The sequence below is a fragment of the Bos indicus x Bos taurus genome, chromosome 5 (assembly GCF_003369695.1).
Source record: "Bos indicus x Bos taurus breed Angus x Brahman F1 hybrid chromosome 5, Bos_hybrid_MaternalHap_v2.0, whole genome shotgun sequence".
Classification (NCBI taxonomy): Eukaryota; Metazoa; Chordata; class Mammalia; order Artiodactyla; family Bovidae; genus Bos; species Bos indicus x Bos taurus.
Window position 1 is genome coordinate 89,179,733 of NC_040080.1, and position 20,389 is coordinate 89,200,121.

General features: G+C 38.9%; 1 protein-coding gene and 3 non-coding genes across 7 annotated transcripts; all 4 read right to left on the reverse strand.

The window, feature by feature from the left end:
- Positions 1–1,147: 1,147 nt before the first annotated feature.
- Positions 1,148–19,338, reverse strand: KANSL2 (KAT8 regulatory NSL complex subunit 2). 4 transcript variants are annotated; one of them, XM_027542707.1, is made up of 10 exons: positions 19,235–19,338; positions 18,390–18,648; positions 17,419–17,597; positions 16,819–16,933; positions 13,516–13,679; positions 13,173–13,339; positions 12,143–12,239; positions 8,463–8,614; positions 2,609–2,728; positions 1,151–1,866 (listed from the first exon to the last, which is right to left on the reverse strand). In XM_027542707.1, exons 2-10 carry the CDS (start codon positions 18,638–18,640, stop codon positions 1,735–1,737), a joined length of 1,377 nt encoding a protein of 458 aa, XP_027398508.1. In that variant the 5' UTR covers positions 18,641–18,648; positions 19,235–19,338; the 3' UTR covers positions 1,151–1,734. The 4 variants fall into 4 exon arrangements, with proteins under 4 accessions (XP_027398509.1, XP_027398508.1, XP_027398506.1 ...); XM_027542705.1 differs by having other exon boundaries at positions 1,177–1,866; positions 8,361–8,614; XM_027542706.1 differs by having other exon boundaries at positions 1,177–1,866; positions 8,361–8,614; positions 19,016–19,238.
- Positions 2,151–2,289, reverse strand: LOC113893848. Its single transcript, XR_003511371.1, has one exon. It is a non-coding gene; the product is annotated as a small nucleolar RNA SNORA2/SNORA34 family (small nucleolar RNA).
- Positions 3,686–3,817, reverse strand: LOC113893847. Its single transcript, XR_003511370.1, has one exon. It is a non-coding gene; the product is annotated as a small nucleolar RNA SNORA2/SNORA34 family (small nucleolar RNA).
- LOC113893846 lies at positions 11,914–12,049 on the reverse strand. The gene has a single exon (XR_003511369.1). It is a non-coding gene; the product is annotated as a small nucleolar RNA SNORA2/SNORA34 family (small nucleolar RNA).
- Positions 19,339–20,389: the final 1,051 nt, after the last annotated feature.

A 20,389-nucleotide genomic window follows, 5' to 3' on the forward strand; every position in this document is an offset into this window, starting at 1 on the left:
ATAGGTAACCTTTGCTTAGGGACTCCCGCACTTCCTGAGCTATAATGCAGCCCAAATATTAGTCTCTTCCTACCACATCTTAATTACAGAGGATAAAACCTTGGAGGAGAGTAGTAACTAGGTGTGGCCTTTTCCAAACTCTTCACTTTGCATTTCCAGACAAGTGGCCATCAGAATCTCTGGGTGCTAGGATACAGGTTCCATGGCCTCTACTCCGTACCCCCCTCAAAGGTATCTGAACCTGTTAATTTATAAAACCACCAGACTGAGTGACGTGGATGCTGGCAGTTTGCCAATAACTTTTTAAAACAATGGAAAGATGGGACTTCCCTGGCAATTCAGTGGTTAGCACTCTGCACTACCACCCCACCAGGGGTGGTCTCAATGGGAAACTAAGATCTTACATGCTGTGTGGTGGAGTAAAAAAAAAAAAAAAAACAATGGGAAGAAGATATTTTAATCCCTAATCTTGTTGCAGAAGTTTTTCAATCTGCATAAGAGATGTTCATGAATACTGTAAAAAGTACTAGACAAGAAAGCAGTGGGAACAAATAACTGGAGTATACAGCAAGCACTATTAAAGGTGATCTCAGGATTCATCTGACATGTCTTCTGAGTCACTTCCTAACCATTCCCAAGAAATAAACTAAAGCCAAGGTGATAATGTAACTATATAACTTTTCTCTATTCCGTTTTCACAAAGGGTAACTTTTTGGCCTCCTTGTCATATTACATTATGGTGAGATCACACACTCCCAGCTTTACACACACACACACACACACACACACACACACACACACACACACACACTCCTAGCCTTAGAGAACGCTGGAGATCACACAAATACACACACATAATCCTAGCCTTAGAGGATTTTGAGACAACAATCAGCCATTAATTGTGAGAAAAAAATTTGAGTGGGAGGAAGGAGCACAGAGGTGAAAAACACATTTGGGAGGAATATGCAGAAATACCATAACTAGGCAAGTAGGTTTTAGTAAGGGAGCCCTTTCCATTTACTTATTACAGGTTTTTAAATCTTTTAAGTGTATCTGTCTTGTTTTCCCTTTCTCATCAGACAGCTCCCAATCCACCCCCCAACATATAGACACCACACTCTCAAACACAAAACATGCATTCAACTCATTGTTTTATATTTTCATAACACTTTAACATTTAATAGAAACTATGTACAATAATTTTTTATTTTATCTTACATAAGATAGCCACTACAGAAATTTACATAGGTTAGAAGCAAGATGGATTGTTTAGGAAGGCCCAATCCTGTGGGCTATTTTTTCAAAGACTATGGGTCAGAGTTCACTGAGGAGGAGCTTCAGAGTACCCAATAAGGATGGCAGGTGAGGAAAGGCTAAAATATAGGCTGCTAGACAGAGATAACCAACCACTGGGTCCCTCAACATCCCAAGACTTGGGAAACAGCATTACAAAAACCTCTCTTCCCTTAGGCACAGTCTCCAGGACTCTCAATCCCAGCAGCTCTGATGGGAATCACCTACCTCTCCCCCCTGCATGGAGTGGGAAGACATCCACAGCTTGTAGACACTATTGGTCCCTGCCCCCAACATTTGTTTGACTAGAGCACTCGATAACCCAAAAGAAAAACAAGGTAGTCTGGACTGTTCTTTATAGTGAGAGATGGGTCAGAAATACTTATTTAAAGAATGGGAAATACAAATCCTCCAAAGTCAACTGGTTCCCAGAACAAGCTATCAACTAACAGAAGTGGGTTCCGGCTTCCCATTTGCAGTAGCTATTCCACTCTGAGGCAATGGTGCAGGGGCTTTCTCAGAATTTCGAGGTCCCTGTGATCTGCACCCATCTCCAGCCATCTGCATCTGGCCCTGTTAAAACAAAGTCAGTTTGGTTACAAACTCATTCGTTGTGGCCTGCAGCATGAATCTGACTTACATAAAGCCCATGTACAGTAAGCAACCAGAACAAGACAGCAGATATAAAGTAACTATGCTTACATAAAGCCCATGTACAGTAAGCAACCAGAACAAGACAGCAGATATAAAGTAACTATGTAGTTGCTCTTCCCCATACTTGACTATTCCTGACCCCTGGAGTCACAAATCATTACTGGTAGCATTCCCGAGGCTTTCCAATGCAAAGGAAAGCTGTGGGTTGTTTCTTCCAAATGAAACAGCCATTCCCTGCTGAGGTTACAGAACAACCGACAGATCACACAGGAAGACAGTGCTCTGGGCCTCTGTTTGAAACCAGCAGCTATAGTGTAACTGCAGGTCTTCAGTCAGGGCCATGAGTGTCCCAGACAAAGCTCAAAGAAACCAAATCACACTGCTTGTGCTTAACTTTATGATGAAAACAATTCCAATACTGAATTCTCCCTTAAATCAACCTACATTCCTTGCCTCAACCTTTCCTAGTTAACCAAATAAACTTATGTCCTGCTCTCCCAGATATGGGGATCAGGGGCTAGTAAATGTTCGAAGGCCCAGCTGGAAAACTCCAACCACGGGCACCTATACAGACAGTGATGACAACCTCAACCCTGGGCAGTACATGCCAGCCAGAGCCAGCATGGAGCTCTCTGCCTGGCTGAAATTATTCTTCACTTGCCAAAATATCCACTGGGCCTTCGGCAATTTCTTTGACCGGATGATCTTCAAGGGTTAGTGAAGGATCAAAAAGCAAGGGTGAAGGAGGGCACTGCATACCGTCACCCACAACATCCAAATCCTAAGAGAAGAGAAGAAAAAAACCTATCAGCAACACCAAGTGAACCAACAAGCTAAAGTTTGCCCACTTTTAGCAACTCTCACAGCAGTTCTCCCATCATTCCCTCACCCCTTGTCTACCTTTAAACAAAAACACATGTGCGTGCAACAAATGGGACAAGATGGAAAAGTACTGATTCTTGCTGCCAAATATAAAGTGCAGACCACTATAGTAGCTTTAAGAGTATTTTTTAAACAGGAAAATTCAGGGACAGAAAGTAGAATAGTAGCTACCAAGAGCTAGAGACAGAGACGTGGGAGTTACAGTTTAAAGGATACAGTCTCTGTCTGCACTGAGAAAAGTTGTGGAAAGTTCAATGGAAATTGACTGTGGTGATGGTTGTAATATAGTTTAAATGTACTTAATACCACTGAATAGTATGTTTTAAAATGGCAACTCTTACATTATAAATATCTTACCACAATAAAAAATATTTTAAAGAAGCATATACTGGGAATTCCCAGGCAGTCCAGTGGTTAGGACTCCATGCTTTGTTTCACTGCCAAGGGTGGAGGTTCAACCTCTGGTTGGGGAACTAGACCTGTGCCGCACCCCTCCCTCCCCAGAACAGGCATATACTTCTAAGACTAGCTGTAGGCGACCTCTAAGTTCATGAGTGATGCATCTAAAATGGAGAGCAGCATAATTATAAACTAAAATGAAATACTGCCTTAATAGATTGGACAATATGAGACCACTTGATAAATATTCTAACAGCCCCAAAGCCAGCCAGTGAGTAAAACAGGAAGAGGTATAGGGAAGAAAGAAGGAAGACAAAGAAACTCCAAGTCCTTCTGAATGGCCAGGAAATATTCTGGTTAAGTCATTATGCCTACAGAGAATAAGTTCCTGATTTTTAAACCTAACATAATCCAACTGCCCTTTAAAATACACACACATGACATTATATTCTACAGACTATGTTTCTTCCAATTGAACTGGCTATTCCCACTGGAGGGCTGAAGCCAACAGACCATAGGAAGACAATGCTCTCGGCTCCTGTCTGAAACCAATAGCTACAGCAAACCACTGATCTTGATTCAGGGCCTAAAGCACTATAAAAGCTCAGACAATGTGTCAAACTCACTTTCATGCCTCTGCTTTCTAAGCATTACTGCCAAACTCTGCCTCCCAAGAGTGAAAACTATCCAAGGGTTTAAACTGTCCTGTGTTCAAGGCACTTTACAGAGGATCCATGTCTCCAGTAATTCAGCTTCTTGAGAAAAGCAAAGTTCTATGCTTTAAAAATAAGTCTTAAGAATTCGAAATACTTTCCCTTGGTTTTGATCACCAAAACAAAGAATCATATCCTTAAGGTAAAGGAAGGAATATAACTTTCAAGCCTGTGACTGTGTGGATCACAACAAACTGGAAAATTCTTTGAGAGATGGGAATACCAGAGCACCTGATCTGCCTTCTGAGAAATCTGTATGCAGGTCAGGAAGCAAGTTAGAACTGGACGTGGAACAACAGACTGGTTCCAAATTAGGAAAGGAGTACGTCAAGGCTGTATACTGTCACCCTGCTTATATAACTTATATGCAAAGTACATCATGCGAAATGCTGGACTGGATGAAGCACAAGCTGGAATCAAGATCACTGGGAGAAATATCAATAACCTAAGATACGCAGATGACACCACCCTCATGGCAGAAAGCGAAGAACTAAAGAGCCTCTTGATGAAAGTAAACAGAGTAAAAAAGTTGGCTTAAAACTCAACATTCAGAAAACTTAAGATTATGGCATCTGGTCCCATCACTTCATGGCAAATAGATGGGGAAACAATGGAAACTGTGTGTGTGGGTGGGTGTTTTGTTGCTCAGTTGTGTCCGACTCTTTGAGACCCCATGAACTGTGACCTGCCAGGCTCCTCTGTCCACAGGATTCTCCAGGCAAGAATACTGGAGTGGGTTGCCATTTCCTTCTCCAGTAGAAAAGTGAGAAACTTTATTTTTGGTGGCTCCAAAATCACTGCAGATGGTGACTGCAGCCATGAAATTAAAAGACACTTGCCCCTTGGAAGAAAAGTTATGAACAACCTCAACAGCATATTAAAAAGCAGAGACATTACTTTGCCAACAAAGGTCCGTCTAGTCAAAGCTATGATTTTTCCGGTAGTCATGTATGGATGTGAGTTGGACTATAAAGAAAGCTGAGCGCTGAGGAATTGATGCTTTTGAACTGTGGTGTTGGAGAAGACTCTTGAGAGTCCCTTGGACAGCAAGGAGATCCAACCAGTCCATCCTAAAGGAAATCAGTCCTGAATATTCATTGGAAGGACTGATGCTAAAGCTGAAATTCCAATACTTTGGCCATCTGATGTTAAGAACTGACTCATCTGAAAAGACCCTGATGCTGGGAAAGACTTCATGAAGGCGAGAGGAAAAGGGGACGACAGAGGATGAAATGGTTGGATGACATCATTGACTCAATGGACATGGGTTTGAGTAAGCTCCGGGAGTTGGTGATGGACAGGGAAGCCTGGCACGCTGCAATCCATGGTTGCAGAGTCGGACACGACTGAGTGACTGAATTGAACTGATAAAGAATGTGCTAGACTTAAAAAGCTGCTCAATCTAAGCAGAAACATAAGGAAAAGGATATAGCTGGCTACCTAACATCTATTTCAGATGTGTTAGAAACTTCTGTACACAGAAACCAGTGTTCTCATACCGTTAAGACTATTAACTATTGGGACTCCCTGGCACCCCAGTGGTTAAGACTTCATGCTTCCACTATAGGGGGTGCCGGTTTGATCCCTGCACTGGTTTCAAGGAACTAAGATCTTGCATGCTGCAGACAGAAGGGGAAAAAAAAAAAGACTGTGAACTGTTCTATCCAATTCTTTTAGTATGCACAATTATCATGCACTTGATCCTTGCACAATGCAGTGGCTAGGGGCAACAGTGTCCAGTCAGAAATCAGGGCATAACTTCAAGGCAGCCTTGTGTCCATGGTTCTGTACCCTCAGATTCAATCAACTGCAGATCATGGAGACTGTAAAAAGTATTCACTGGAAAAAAAAATCTGCGTAGTAAGTGAACCCACACAAGCTCAAGCCCATGTTGTTCAAGAGTCAACTGCATAATTAACTAAGGTGAAACTTAAAAGAACCCATGTAAGTAATGTGGCAAAACGTTTCAAAGTCTCGAAATGACAATGGCATAGAAAGTTTTCAAAGAAAAATAGATACTAAAAGCGCTTTCTTCACATATTGAGTGTTGTCCGTTATGAGAATTAAAATTGGGAACAGGAACCTAAAATAAGAGGAAGAAAGGATCAGCAGAAATGCCTAACATAAGAGGAATATGTAGAGACATACCAGAACATAGGATAGAATCCACATTTTGTTCTGATGTCAAAAACGGAACTCAAAAAACAAACAAACACAAAAAGAGAGCAAGCTCAAAGTAATAGGATTAAGGTATTAAATTAGAAACTATTTTTTTCCAGCAAGACTAGGATATTCAGAATTTATGGGAGGACAAAAATTCTTTTATAAAACTGAATTTGAATGTGTTTCAACATTTTCTGGAGAATTTTTACCTCCAAAGAATAAAACTACTTTTTAAACGACCAATGTGGTTCATCTAAAGTACATTAATACAGACATAATAGATGATCAAGTACAAATAGTTAATTTTCACTTTTAAGCCTCTAACAACATAGGTCCCTCTTAAAAACCCATTAGATTCTCAAAAATAAAGTTACTTCTCGTACATTCTTTCACATCTCATAATCACTAACATTTTGTGTCATTATTCTCTGAAGACAAGAATACAATCTTCAACAAAGAGTCATATTTTCTCAGATCTAAATCATCAAAAGTTTGAGAACACTCTTTAAAATTAATGACAAAAACAAGTCAAAGGGGAAACAAAAGGGACAAAACAGAAATGGCTCTAGAAATTAACAATCATATGAAATGAAAATTAACAATAATCTAGTACATCTAAATAAAACACGTGTTAACTTCTACATATATACATTACTATGTGAAGGGAATCTGGCAACGTAGTACTTGATCAGGTTGTTTTTAAAACAGATAAATCTGTTCACGTTACTAAGTTTAAAAAAAAAAGGAAAGATAGTACCTCTTTGGGTTTTCTTGGGTTTTCTTCACATGTAAAAATGAAGAAAGTGGACAAAAATTTGCCCATCAATCTAGGGCTATCTATTCATTTACTCTCTTCAACACAATCTCACTGGAAAACTTTAGAAAGCACTGGAGTATATAATCTCTAAGATTCTCATATTCTATGAATCTGTTTGAAAGAAAAATTTTTTTAATTATTTTTAATTTTTTTAGTTGTGCCATGCACCTTGCCAGATTGTAGTTTCCCCATCAGGGATCAAACCAATGCCCCTGCAGTGGAAGTGGGGCGTGCAAACCACTGAACTACCAGGGAAGTCCAGAAAGAAATGTTTTAAAAAGCAATCATAATCAAGATTATAACCAAAAGTATAATTTTATTATCATAAAGTGACAAACATTAATATACTAAGCCTAAAGACAGTATACAGTCAAAAAAGAGGTAAGGAAATTTATTCAGTTCACTCTTCTTTTTGGGCCACACCACTTGGCTTGTGTGAACTTAGCTCCCCAACCAGGGAATGAACCCAGGCCACAGCAGTGAAAGCACCCAGTCCGAACCACTGGACCTCTAGGGAATTCCTTGGAATCAGCTTACTGAATCAGTACCACTTTTTAAGATATTAGCCTTTCCTGATTTATCTTTTTAGTGAGCAATACTGTAGGCCATCCAAATCCTGCTTCTACCCCTACACAAACAATACTGCAAACTTTACTAAATTTTCTATTTAGATTTGTCACTTTAAATATGCCATGGTTATATACAAGACATATTAAATTCAGAAGATTTCATAATAAATAATGAAAACCTTTATTAGAAAGCTAAAGATTAAGCCAAGTGCTAAAAAGAGAGAGGGAACATCAACTGATCCCTAAAGTGAATGACATAGTAGGGTAGTGCTAATTAGGGAAGCAAATACAATGAGAGATGCGTTTAAGAGCGAGAAGCAGGCTGAAAAAGGCAATGAAGTGTATATACTTAGAAGGTTGTCACAGTAAAATTTAGAGAGGTCAATGATATCCAAGTCTGTTCACAAAAGAATCTTTAATAACTATCAAAAATGAAAAACAGTAGGCAGAGCTAAGTTTAGGGCTGTTTTTTGGGGGGGACACATTAATCTAAAAATGATAACCCTGAATACACAATCAAAACACTTTGCACTGCTGAGTAGATATTGGAAATCATTTGTATTGTTAAGATTCTAGTGAATTACCTTGTGAATGGGCACCAAATTTCCCAGCTACGTAAATCCAATCACAGAGACTTTCCTCCAACTTCTTTTAGTTTATAATATCCCTTATCATGCCCTCAGAAAAACTTCTGTAAATTTAAACTGTCTCTAAACGAATGTGTTAACATACAAATACAACCATACATATCATTTCAAAAAATTTATCAGTTTTTTTCTTTTTTAAACCACAAATGACTAACCTAGTCTCACCATTAATAAACAAGGCCTTGCCTCAAGGGCCAACCAGAGCAGAGCTTCTCTAACTTACATCACTGAACTCCAGAGGTAAACTCTCAGTGGGCTGAAGCTCGGCAGCACTCAAGTACAGATCCATGGGGCCGGCTTCCAGATCGTCTGGCACAGACAGTACCTGCTCGGGCTTATACATCTGAGGAGGTAACTGGAAATGCAGTGGGCAGCAAGGATCCTCAGAAAGGCTTACAGGAACTGGTTTGTTGCAGGGTACCTCTTCAGACCCCTGGCAGCATTTGAAGAGAACCTGATTCGTGTCCTGACAAATATCTGTAGAAAAATGGTCAAGGGAAATAAAATGGATCTGTCCGAGGCATAAAAAAGTTGTCTGCCATGTAAAATTCAAGGTCTGGACTACATAAGATTATTAGTTACATTTGATACAGAATCAAATGCAGGTAACAATTTTTAAAGTTATTTCTCAAATTTTCATTTACTAGAGTAATTCTAGCTCTACAAGTAGTGTAAAACTAGTCCCCAACCTTCATTTCAGGATCTATACTTTAGAACAGACACTAATCTCATTCTCTCCATGAGGGTCAAATATGAAACATTTAAAAACATAGTGCTAAGTGTCAACAGTAATGATCCTAGAAATCCCTACCTATCCAGAAGAAACATGTCACAGCAAAAGCAAATACCTTGCAGAGGCCCCTATCTCTGCAAGACTCCTTCCAAGAGTCAAAAGATACAACGTTGTTTCTGCTGTTAAGCCGATAGGCAGAAAGTTGTTTTTATTTTTTTAAAAACACATTTTGAACTTTGTTTCCAAAATGTTTATTACATAAATTTGTTTAAAAGAAGCAGGGTACTGGGGAAAACAGAAGCTCTAGCAATGTAATTAGCTATCATACTCTAACAGGAAATACTTTGCTTTAATCAGGACCCATGGAAAGAAGTACTCCAAGAACACTCCAGGAGCCCTAACAACTTCTATTATGGGTAGAAACAGAAAGGGGCTATATTTCCAAATTGGCAAAGAAGCGCTGTAGGATGAACGAACATTGAAATCATGATTAGATAGCAAAATTTCAGAAGTCAGTCTACAAAATACATTTTCCTCAAGTTTTAGCATTTCCTGATATCCTAACTACACAGTTGTTTTCCCTAAATTAATAGACAATTGTCATTTCAAATTTGGGCTCATTTTTAAAACCAGAAAGTACAATTTTCTATAAATTGATTGTACCCAATTTTCTATAAACTGATTATGCAAGTATGGGTAATTTTTAATCCTCCAAATTTTAAGGTTACGTTTTTACAGGTAAAAAATCTAATGTACATTATAATTTTTAAGCCAAATAAAACCTCTTGAAGAAAGTTACTTTTTTTAATCCATTCTTAGAACTTGCCAAACTCTCTAAAACAGAGTTACACAGCACTGCCACTACCAGCATCAGCATTACCGCTATCTGTGTGCTGTGGAATGTTTATTAGCAGCATTCCCAGCCTCTGCCCACTAGATGTCAGCAGCACCCCCACCAGAGCTATGACGGACAAAGATATCTCCACACATTGCCAAATGGGGGGCAATGGCCCCTGCTGAGAACAACTGCTCTCAAGGTACAGTATACAGCTTACTGTAAACAAATAACTATTGAAATGAAAACCAATGCTCAAGTTAACAAACTGCAATCTCTGTGTGCTTAAGAAGCCCAATCTTGTTTAAATTATCAAAATCTTAAATGTTAATCCATTAAATGTTTTAATTAGAACCTTTTTCATGTAATTCAAAGGACTTTCACAAGCCTCTTATTTACTATCACAGTATCCCTGAAAACCCTTTTACCCCCCTCCTCCACCCCTTTCCTTTCAGATGGGGACAACAGACAAAAGAAGGGAATGGTTGACCTACAACTAGAGACTGGGTCCTTCACTTTCAGTCCAGGGCTCTCTCCATTAGACCAGAGTAAAGAGTTAACAGGTCACCAATGGCAGTCGCATCTTTCTCTGGGATAAGGACTTAAGGAAGGGTAAGTGACTTAGGCAACCATGGAGTGGAAAGGAAAAGAGCATAAAAGAGAAAAATAATAACTTCCCTTCTCTTTTCAAATACATTTTATGTTCAACTTTGCTTTTTTAAAATATTAAAATTCTAACAAACTGAGAATAGTGCAGTAAGAAAAAATCTAGAATACTCTTTAATATCCATAAGTTGGGTTTTTTGCCTTATAAAGTAATTCAAGGCCACTGAAGAAAACCTTAAAGTACAAGGCAGAGGGAAAAAGGACATTCATAACCCCACCATCCAATAATAGTCACATTTCTGTTATATTCCCTCCCAGTATTAGTTCCATGTAGTTAAAACCATACTCTACTGAATTCCATATTCTATTTTTGTCACTATCATTTTCTTGTCATTCATAAACTTTAAATATGTTTAATTCCTGAACATATTCCATATTACATTTTATCAAAATTTTCCTATTTTCCATCCCTGAAAATGTTAAGGCTGTCTCTAGTTCGAAGAATTTTATGTAAAAATAGTGATCCGTATTTGATATCTTAAATTCCCAGAGATGACATCAAAGAACATGAACATTAAAAAAGAAAAAAAAAAAATATATGAATATTGTCAAACTGCTTTCTAAAAAGCCTATACCACTTTACAGTCTCACTGGCAATGTTTAGAAGGGCCCATTTCACTATTTCCTCAGAAACTTTTGAAACTTACTAATTATATTTCATACATAGATAAGTATCAAATTTCTAGATTAGGGGATTCCCAGGTGGTCCAGTGGTTAGGACTCAGCACTTTCACCGCCAGGACTTGGGTTCAATCCCTGGTCAGGGAACTAAGATTTCACAGTCTGTGGCAGTACAGCCAAAAAGAAAAACAAAATGCATAATTAAAAAAACTTCCTTGTTTTCTTATTTATTTATAGTGAAGATGAATACTTTTCAACTATCAGCCACTTCTTTTAATCTGTCCGTAGATAGCCTTTGCCCAATTATGTTTTCAGTATTTATCTTTAGTTTTTAATGATATCAAGGACAAAATCCTTTATCAAACATTTGTTACAATAATTAATAAACTTGTAAAGTATTTAATAAACAGAATAGAAAAAAAGTCAGTTTTCCTTTCAAAAAAGAAAGTTTTCCTTCCCTTCTTACCAAAGAAAATACATTTTACTTTCCAAATATTTGTGTATTTTGCCAGGCAAATGAAATCCAGCAAGATTTATGCCTTTCATATAATAAAGATTATATTTTAAAAGTGCATTAACTATGAAAGTGACTTTTCTCAATGTTCATAATGTAGATGCACTTTCACAATCTAATACACAACTCAAAAAATTTTACAACCGAATTACAAATGTAAGTTTCCTATTTGAATGAAAACTAAAATATATAAGTCATGGCCCTGACCACACAAAAGGATAATATTTAAAGACAGCTCACAGTTCAGAATCATCCCACTGTTTTTGGATACACAACAATTTTCTTTTATAGTAACTGGACTTAACATTATATTTTTAATGAAAAAGTTAAACCAGGGATCTCTAAATTTTGGAATCCTAGTATTAATCAACTACAAATAAGTATTAGCCCCTATCACCAATGACTTGAGATGTTTCTTTCTAATGAATTGACCATTACATTTCCAAGATCTGAAATGGCCAACAGACCATAGAAAGAGACTTCTTTAGGCTCCTGTTTGAAACCAACAGCTTCAGCAAACTGCTGGCCTTGATTCAGGGCCAAAAGAATACAAAGACCTTCAATTAACTAAACTATCACAGATCCCCACTAGTCTTCAGATTAGCTAGCAAACTAAAAACAGAGCAAAAAAGATACGGGTAAGGCAGTGTCTGGTCATTGGAAGAGACTGATTGGAACAACGAACATCATCCACAAAGGCCAAGCATCTCTGACTGGAACGAGTGGTATGGGCCTAAAATGAGAAAACATGTTAGTCAAAATAAATTATCTATCGTTTAACAATTTATTCACCGATGCTATGCAAAAGGAAAAAAAACTTAAACCTCATGTGCAAATATCGAGCCAACCATAATTTGAAATACAACTCTTCCATATTACAAAAGTGTGATACACAGGCCTAGAGTTTTTCAAACTACCCATCTTTTACTTATCTTAAATTGTAGTCTTATGCTGAGCCTCAAAAAATATGAGAAAAATGGAATTACTCTGATGTTTTGTTTAAAAATCGTTTTAAACAAGTTTAAAAATGATCACTTAACTTGGTTCATCAAACTTACTGACATTCATTGTTCTTATTATTCTACTTATTTCTCTGCTTTCTAAAACAAGAGTCACAAACTGTTAAGTGTTCTGTGCCTATTTCTGAAATGAAGATTTCTGAACCAAATAACTTAGAAATCTATAGCAATCCTTCAATATGCAGATGAAAATAAGAGTACAGAGAGGTTCATTTATCAGAGCAGGCACAGAATTAATCAGAAGGGAACTAAAACTCATGTCTCTGGACTCCCAGGTAAATGCTCAATATACCCCATGTCCAGTAAGTTAGATTTCAGAACAAAAATTTTGCAAGTGAGAGTTAATCGTTCAGTCACATCCAACCCTTTGCAACCCCATAGACTGTAGCCCACCAGGCTCCTCTGTCCATGGATTCTCCAGGCAATAATACTGGAGTGCGTAGCTATTTCCTTTTCCAAGAAATCTTCCCAAACCAGGGATCGAACCCAGGTCTTCCATGTTGCAAGCAGATTCTTTACTATCTGAGCCATCAGAGAAGCCCTGTAAGCCTAGTAAGTGAGATTTTAGAACCAAAACTGTACAGCAGTGTTCACCATAACTCTGTAAAAGCAAATGTATACATCTTAGAGGTATATACACAAATTACCTGTTGGGCGGCACCATCTGTGGCCAGCATTCTGCGCTCCTTCAGCTGCCTGTGTAGTAAGGCTTCCACTCCATAGCGCTGACGGTACCGACGAAGACATTTTAGACGCTTTAAGTTTTCTCGTTCTTTGGCCAGAAGTCCCTCTGGGCCAGTCAGGAGACTACTACCTGGAAAGTCAAAACAGTCAAGATGTTATTTGCCAAGCAACCAAGGATGCATCTTCAAACAGTTTCAAAAGCAAATCCTTCTCCAGTCCAGGTAACAAAAAAGAAATAAGTCTAACTACCGAATTCACATGTTGATTAAACCCATGACAGGTTGTCGGAACTGGCATAAAACTTGCCTAGAGCTTCATGTTCCACTTTGCGATTGTGTAAGTAACGTCGCTTCTTCTCTTTGAGCAGATGCTGAAGTCGTTTAAACTGATCAATGTACAAAGATTGCAAACGAATAAGCTTCTCACGCATAATCAGGGCCACTTCTTCTGCCGTGTAGACACCAGCATGTCTAGAGTAAGATGATTCAAAAAGGATAAGAAGGCACAACAATAAGACCCAAGCTTAAAAGGAGCAAAGAGTAAAGGTTAGACTTAGGGTTGCTATTCAACAAGCAGTCAGTGCTGAGAGAATCACCTTACTAAATAAGAATGTTTTCGCAGCATTTTACTATTGTAATAAAAAAACAAAATACCCAAGAATGGATACTAATGTATGATCTCAAAATGTGGAGAAGGAAAAACGTTTCATTATGCTCCCTAGTTATTTGCATTATGTTTAAACAAGAGTAAAGCTACAGAACACTCAAAACTTTTATTAATCTACAGTCTTGTTCCCTTTAATAATTTAATACAGAAAAAATCACCTACCAGTAAATTACAGTGTTAATTTAAGAGCATGTATCTCAATATATTTTAATTAAAGTACAAAAGATCACAAACAATTACAACTTCTAATTTAAAAGTGCACTTTTAATTGGTGGTCCAGTAGTTAGGATTCTACGCTCTCACTGCTGAAAGGCCTGGATTCAATCCCTGTTCAGGCAACTAAGATCCCATAAGCCACAAAGCATAGCCAAAAATAAATAAATAAAAATAAGCTACACTTATATTTTGGAGTTTATACCAGCCCTCAAAACACTGATCCCAATGGCTAGTCAATGTCCTCAGTTCATTCTCTTCACAATATTCTCAAAATATAGTACCCTGGAGAAACCCTTAATTGCCAAAGATCTAGATCCACATCAACTTTATTAAGCTTTGCCACCAACTATGAATTAACAAAACTTTATAAAAAAAACCCTTATTCTAGGGGGAAAAAAAAAAAAGTTAGATTATACCCTGACTTGATACTCTTGTATTTTGACCTAGTAAAAATTATTTCTATTATTTAAAGGCAAAATATACAGGAACTATATACTAATTTTAAATCCAAAAAATATGTGCTCTTTAAAATTTAACTCTTAAATCATTGAAATACACAGAATAAAACTATTAACTTTAGGACTGAGAGCAAATAATCTCTGCCAAAAACTTTTCTTAAATATAAACAGGAGATAATACCTGTGCATTAGAAAATTACAACTACAAAGTACTCTGAAATTATAAAAATGGCAAAATCTAAGACTCAGAAAATGTGAAAATTTCAAAAATATCTAATGTTTAAACAAGGTGATGAGGTTATTCATATTCAGGAAAATGGGGCATGTCTGCATTAATGCCTGTATCCCTAAAATACTGAGGCCTTAACCTAACATCATTTGTTAAAATGAAATTAATTTCATTGTACCCTGTCAGAAGAGGACTTAACTGGGGACTACAATTAGAATTTACAACAAATCATTTGGGGAGGCAGATGAGCATCCTAACTAAGGTAAATGCCTAGTTCATGTGACAAATGAGTCATTTATTTAAAGATGGAGCCACAAATATTCACAGCTAGTTTTAATTTAAAAAATCATGTACTAACTCTTGCTCTGATATGCACAAATGTAAGTCTAGGTTTATTATTAGACCAATTTCAAAAAAGGGAATCACTTTTTATATCGTGTTAAATTGTTTTTTCCCCTTGAATGTTCCTTTCAGGGGAAACTGACATCTAACCCTTTTAACACTTATATTTCTCATAAAATTAACTGGTATTTTGTTTCACGTAACAATCTCCTTTAAGGGCTTCTTTCCTAGCTCAGTCGGTAAAGAATCTGGCTGCAATGCAGGAGATCCAGGTTCAAATCCTGGGTTAAGAATCCTGGGAAGAGTTCCTGGGTTGGGAAGATCCCCTGGAGAAGGAAATGGCAACCCACTCCAGTATTCGTGCCTGGAGAATTCCATGGACAGAGGAACTTGGCAGGCTACAGTCCACGGGGTCGCAAGAATTGGACATGATTTAGCGACTAAACCACCAAATCTCTTGTATGTAAGTCAGGTTAGCATAAACGTGGATCAGTGAAGATTGACCCACTCTAGATTAGTAGAGAGAAAATAAAGTTTCTGGACCTTACAAACTGAGTGTTTACCACACCAAAGACAATCACTTTGTGATCCTACAGCATGTACACCTCAATCAAGTATGGCATTTCCAGATGCACAATGTAATATAACTATATAAATTAAATCTATATCTATATCTACATCTATATATATATACCTATATATAATATCTATATCTATCTATCTATCTATGGCTTAGTATAAAGTTTCTACTGTGAAAATATCCTGCTAGAAACAAGCATTTCTTCTCAAACTACTTACATGGACTTTCCAAACACGTAGTTCCTGAATAGCTCTCTATATTCAGATTACTTAAAATAGATGAAACTACTCTACTCAGAAAATAGAACCCTAAATGACTTCTTATAAACTTCAGAATCCAAGGAATGAAGAAGATGCTGTTCTTAGAATTTGTCAAACACAGTCAAGTCTAGAAATGTATTACCCCTCCCACTATTTAAGAGTTCTTCCACCTAAACTGTCAGTGGGAAGTATCAAGAGATAGAAGTTAGGAAAAAACAAAAACTAAACCCAAACTATGAGACACAGCACCATTAGACTTTTGAGTGGCAATGTTCCATAACTCCAAAGCGATCGTGGGTTAAGTAAAGAGCAGAACCTTAGTAAGATATAATTAGGACGATTACTCCTGGGTTTCTAATCAGTTTCTCTTTCTTAGGCATGAAACCAAAGGAAGCTCTTAAACACCTTTTAATTTTTCTTAAACATATAAAGTTAAATAAAATATAAATTAATCAGAACTTTGAGGGGGAAAAGTTGTTATTCAAATATAATTAGTTTTTTATTCCTGAGGTTTAAGTCAAGAGCAAATTCTCATCACTTTTCTCTTCTCTGATCTCCACCCACCTCTCAACTCCTATGTCCAAGAAATCTATTTACCCCCTGCACTTTCTCACATGTAGAATTTGATGTCCAAAAATTTTCCCAAATTACAAGACTTCTAAAAAAGAATCGAATCCTACTCTGAGGCAAGATGGTGATGAACAATGACACTTTTAAATACAGAAGCTATTACTGCTCACAAATAGCTAAGCTATCTTCAACCCTCCTAGCTTATTAACCTATTAACAGCATGCAGTACTACATTCCACATACTACCTTCTAAAATATTTTAAAGCCCTATGTGGAGTTACAACTTACTTTAGGGGATCTTCTTGATCACTGTCTATGCTATCAGCTTCACTGTCAGGGTCACCTCTCCATGTCTGATCCACAGTAATGGGTTCCTGGTCCCCATCACTCCAGCTGTCTTCATCTGAGGCAAGGAAGGGAGAGCAGCCATTAAGACTTCCCACCTCTGTAACTCCACCACACAAAACTAGATTACTTAACACACCAATCCAAATCTTATAATTAAAAATGCTTAATACAGAAGCACCAGCAAATAAAAATGGCTTAAGAAATATACTTTCTGAGTCACAAATGAGTTAACCATAGCCTCAAAAGGACAGAAAGGTCAACTCAAAATTATTCTGTTTCCTGAAATTATCTTACCTAACAAAGTTAAGTATAAAAACATCACTGAAAGAGTCATTAACTCAGGAAAGTAAACCTAAGCACACACTACTTAAAACCAAAAAGACTGGTGAACAGCAGCAGTCCTGAATTCTCCCAAACTGGCAATGAATTAATAATAATATTGTACTTTCAAGTGCCACATATGTTCAAGGCACTGAGATAAACCAAAGTTCTTTGTTAACTTTCTTCCTGTTTTTTCATTATGAGAGAGAAGATTCTTACCCAGAATTCGGCTGGCTTCACTGCGGCTACTTTCTGGAGTCTGAGACCCCAGCTCTGTCTTAGCGTATGAGCTCAGCTGGCACAAGAGTGTTTCACCCACAGGCCCTGGACTGGTCTTTTTCATTTGCGCATGAAGTGCCAGGGCGTTCCTACGAGCGTGTTCAGCACAGAAGGATGCCCTAAGGAGACAAAATATTAACGTTTCATACTCATGCTCCCTCTTACAAGAGCTCAATGATTTCCATAGACAGTGATCTTTAGATCATTTTCAGGAAATTAAAATGACTATTATCTTCATTTGTAGATTAAAAATGCTAGTGAGGCAGAATAATTTAACAGGCAAGGTCAACTCATTTGGTATTACTGAAGGGAAATGCAGGTTAACATACCCTAGTGATCTATCCATCTAAGGAAATATTCCAACTATAAAAATGCTGGTTATCATTTTTCAACAAACCACACTGATCCACTTTCATCTCTCAAAATTGGTTCTGGAAAGCAATTTTACATTTTATAACACTTCAAAATCAATCCACTGTAGGTAGTAAGATGTGGGACACAATGCAGAATTATCTAGCCAATTTCTGCATGGATACTTTGCTTAAATGATGAAAATTTTTCCTAGAAAAATACACATGTATACAATTTTGCATTACCTAAGATTCAAGGACAGCCACAAGAGCCATGGAACCTAGGCTTAAGAACAATCTTTATTTTACAGGTAAGGTAAAATAGCCAAAGAGATAATAAAATGGCCCAACCAGGAGATGTCTCCTCGTTTTCACCATTAAAAAAAATTTTCCAAGGATATACCCATAACTTCAATTTTACAAACACGTGGCCTAAAAAACTTGGCGGCTGTTTCCAAGGCCACATCCTGCCACATCTTCCTCTCACTTAAAAACTAAAAGTACATACGACAGGTATCTGTCTCTCTCTCTCTCTATATACATATATATACACACACATACCCATCTTTCTTCTCAGGCTTTGGGGCAGCACTGGGACATCTTTTCCCGTTCTTCGTCGATACATAACTACACTGCTTGAAAGGCGCATTCTTGTCTTCAAGGATATGCTTAATGCAAAATTCCTGCCCCTCCAGACGAGGTTGCGAACATGGACGATGAGTAAACGAACAAGACAGGGGCTCCTGAGATCTGGGCACTGGGGTGATCCTCCCCCGATTGGTCGGCAAGACGTGAATCCGAATCCTGTTCATACCAAAACCTGCAGGGTCGCACAAAGATCAAAAAGCCCTTACCCTCCCGAAAACCCCAGCTCCACAATACCGGGCAGACTGCACGCGGCTTCTAAAACGCCAGGCGGAAGTCACGCTCCTTAACTCCCTTCCGCCCAGGTCTACCAAGATGTTACTGAATTTGCCTCATCTCAACTTCTCTGTCCAAGCCCTCCCCCAACTCCGACCACAGCCACGTTGAAAGTATCTCAAGGGCTCGCACGGTCGCCACACGAGGGAGAAGCAGCAAGAGGCGGAAGCGCCAGCTCCTGCCCAACGCCGCGCCGCAACGCCGCAGAGCCACCCGCCCCACCCCTGGCCTCCGCCTCCCCGCATGCCGCCTTTGTCCCGGCCTGCCTCAAAGCTGAAGGCTGGGCCCTGCCCATCCTCGGAGGCCCCGTGCAAGCGCCATTTTGTCCTAAGACTCCGAGCACCGGCGAATCTGGGTCCTGGAAGCCTAGAGGAGTAAAGCGACCCTGACGCTGATTGAGACAGAGTAGCAGCTCGGAACAAACAGAAGGGGCGAAGCAGCAGCCTAACTCCAAAGGCGAAGAGCAAGCACAGCAGCCATCTTACCTCTGCCGCTGCGCCGCGCCACTCGCTTTCTGGCAGCGCCAGCCACTTCTAACCATGCCTTTCCGGGCTCCCAGCCACTGATTGGATACTGAGCCTACGACTCTGTGTCACCATTGGCTACCTATCGCGCTCAGGGGGCGGGGCGCTGGGAAAAGGCGCGGCTGGGTGGCTAGAAGAGGTGTCTGTCAGCGACTCAGCTCCGGAGAGAGTGAGACGGAGGGAGCGTGGGTTGTGGGACCTGCTCGGTGGAGACTGCTCTTTACATTTCCGATCGTGGCTGATGTCCAGGCGGATTGGGGGCGCTCTGTGTGTGATCTTAGGCCGCAGCTATTTCACCACCCCTACACAGTGGGTACAACAAAATCAACATGTAGAGGCCAAAGAATCACTGTACATTTGACTCTCATTGTCTATACAAGAAAAGGCTTTTGTTTTCTTTTGTGAACAGTTCATTTATGGAAACATTTTTTCAAGTATTTACTGAGCCTGGGAAATTACACATACAAACTTTTAATTTTCAGAACCCTAAGAAGTAGAAACTATGAATAGAACGGGCCCATATCTAGTAAATAGGGCGAGGAGGTGAATTTGAACCCAGCCCTTATTCTGAGTTTCCCCAGTGGCTCAGACGGTAGAGAATCCACTTTAAGTGCAGGATATCCGGATTCTATCCCTGGGTCCGGAAGATCCTCTGGAGAAGGGAAAGCCAAGCCACTTCAGTATTCTTGCCTGGAGAATCCCATGGACAAGAGGAGCCTGGCGGAGAGGGGTAGCAAAGAGTGGCACACGACTGAGTGACTAACACTTATTCTTTATCCCTTTCTTCTCTCTTCTATAGTGAAGTGCATTGGACTGAGAGGGCTTCCCAGATGGCTCAGATGGTAAAAGTGTCTGCCAGCAATGCAGGAGGCCCGGGTTGGATCCTTGGGTCGGGAAGATCCCCTGGAGAAGGAATGGCAATCCACTCCAGTATTCTTGCCTGGAAAATTCCATGGACAGAGGAGCCTGGTAGGCTGTAGACCATGGGGTCTCAAAGAGTCTGACACGACTGAGGGAGTCACTTTCACTTTTTTTCACTTTTTGGACTCAGAAAATTGAGTTCTGAGAAAATTGAGTAAATGAGTTCTAGTTGAGGCCTTGCTTCTCTAAAATATT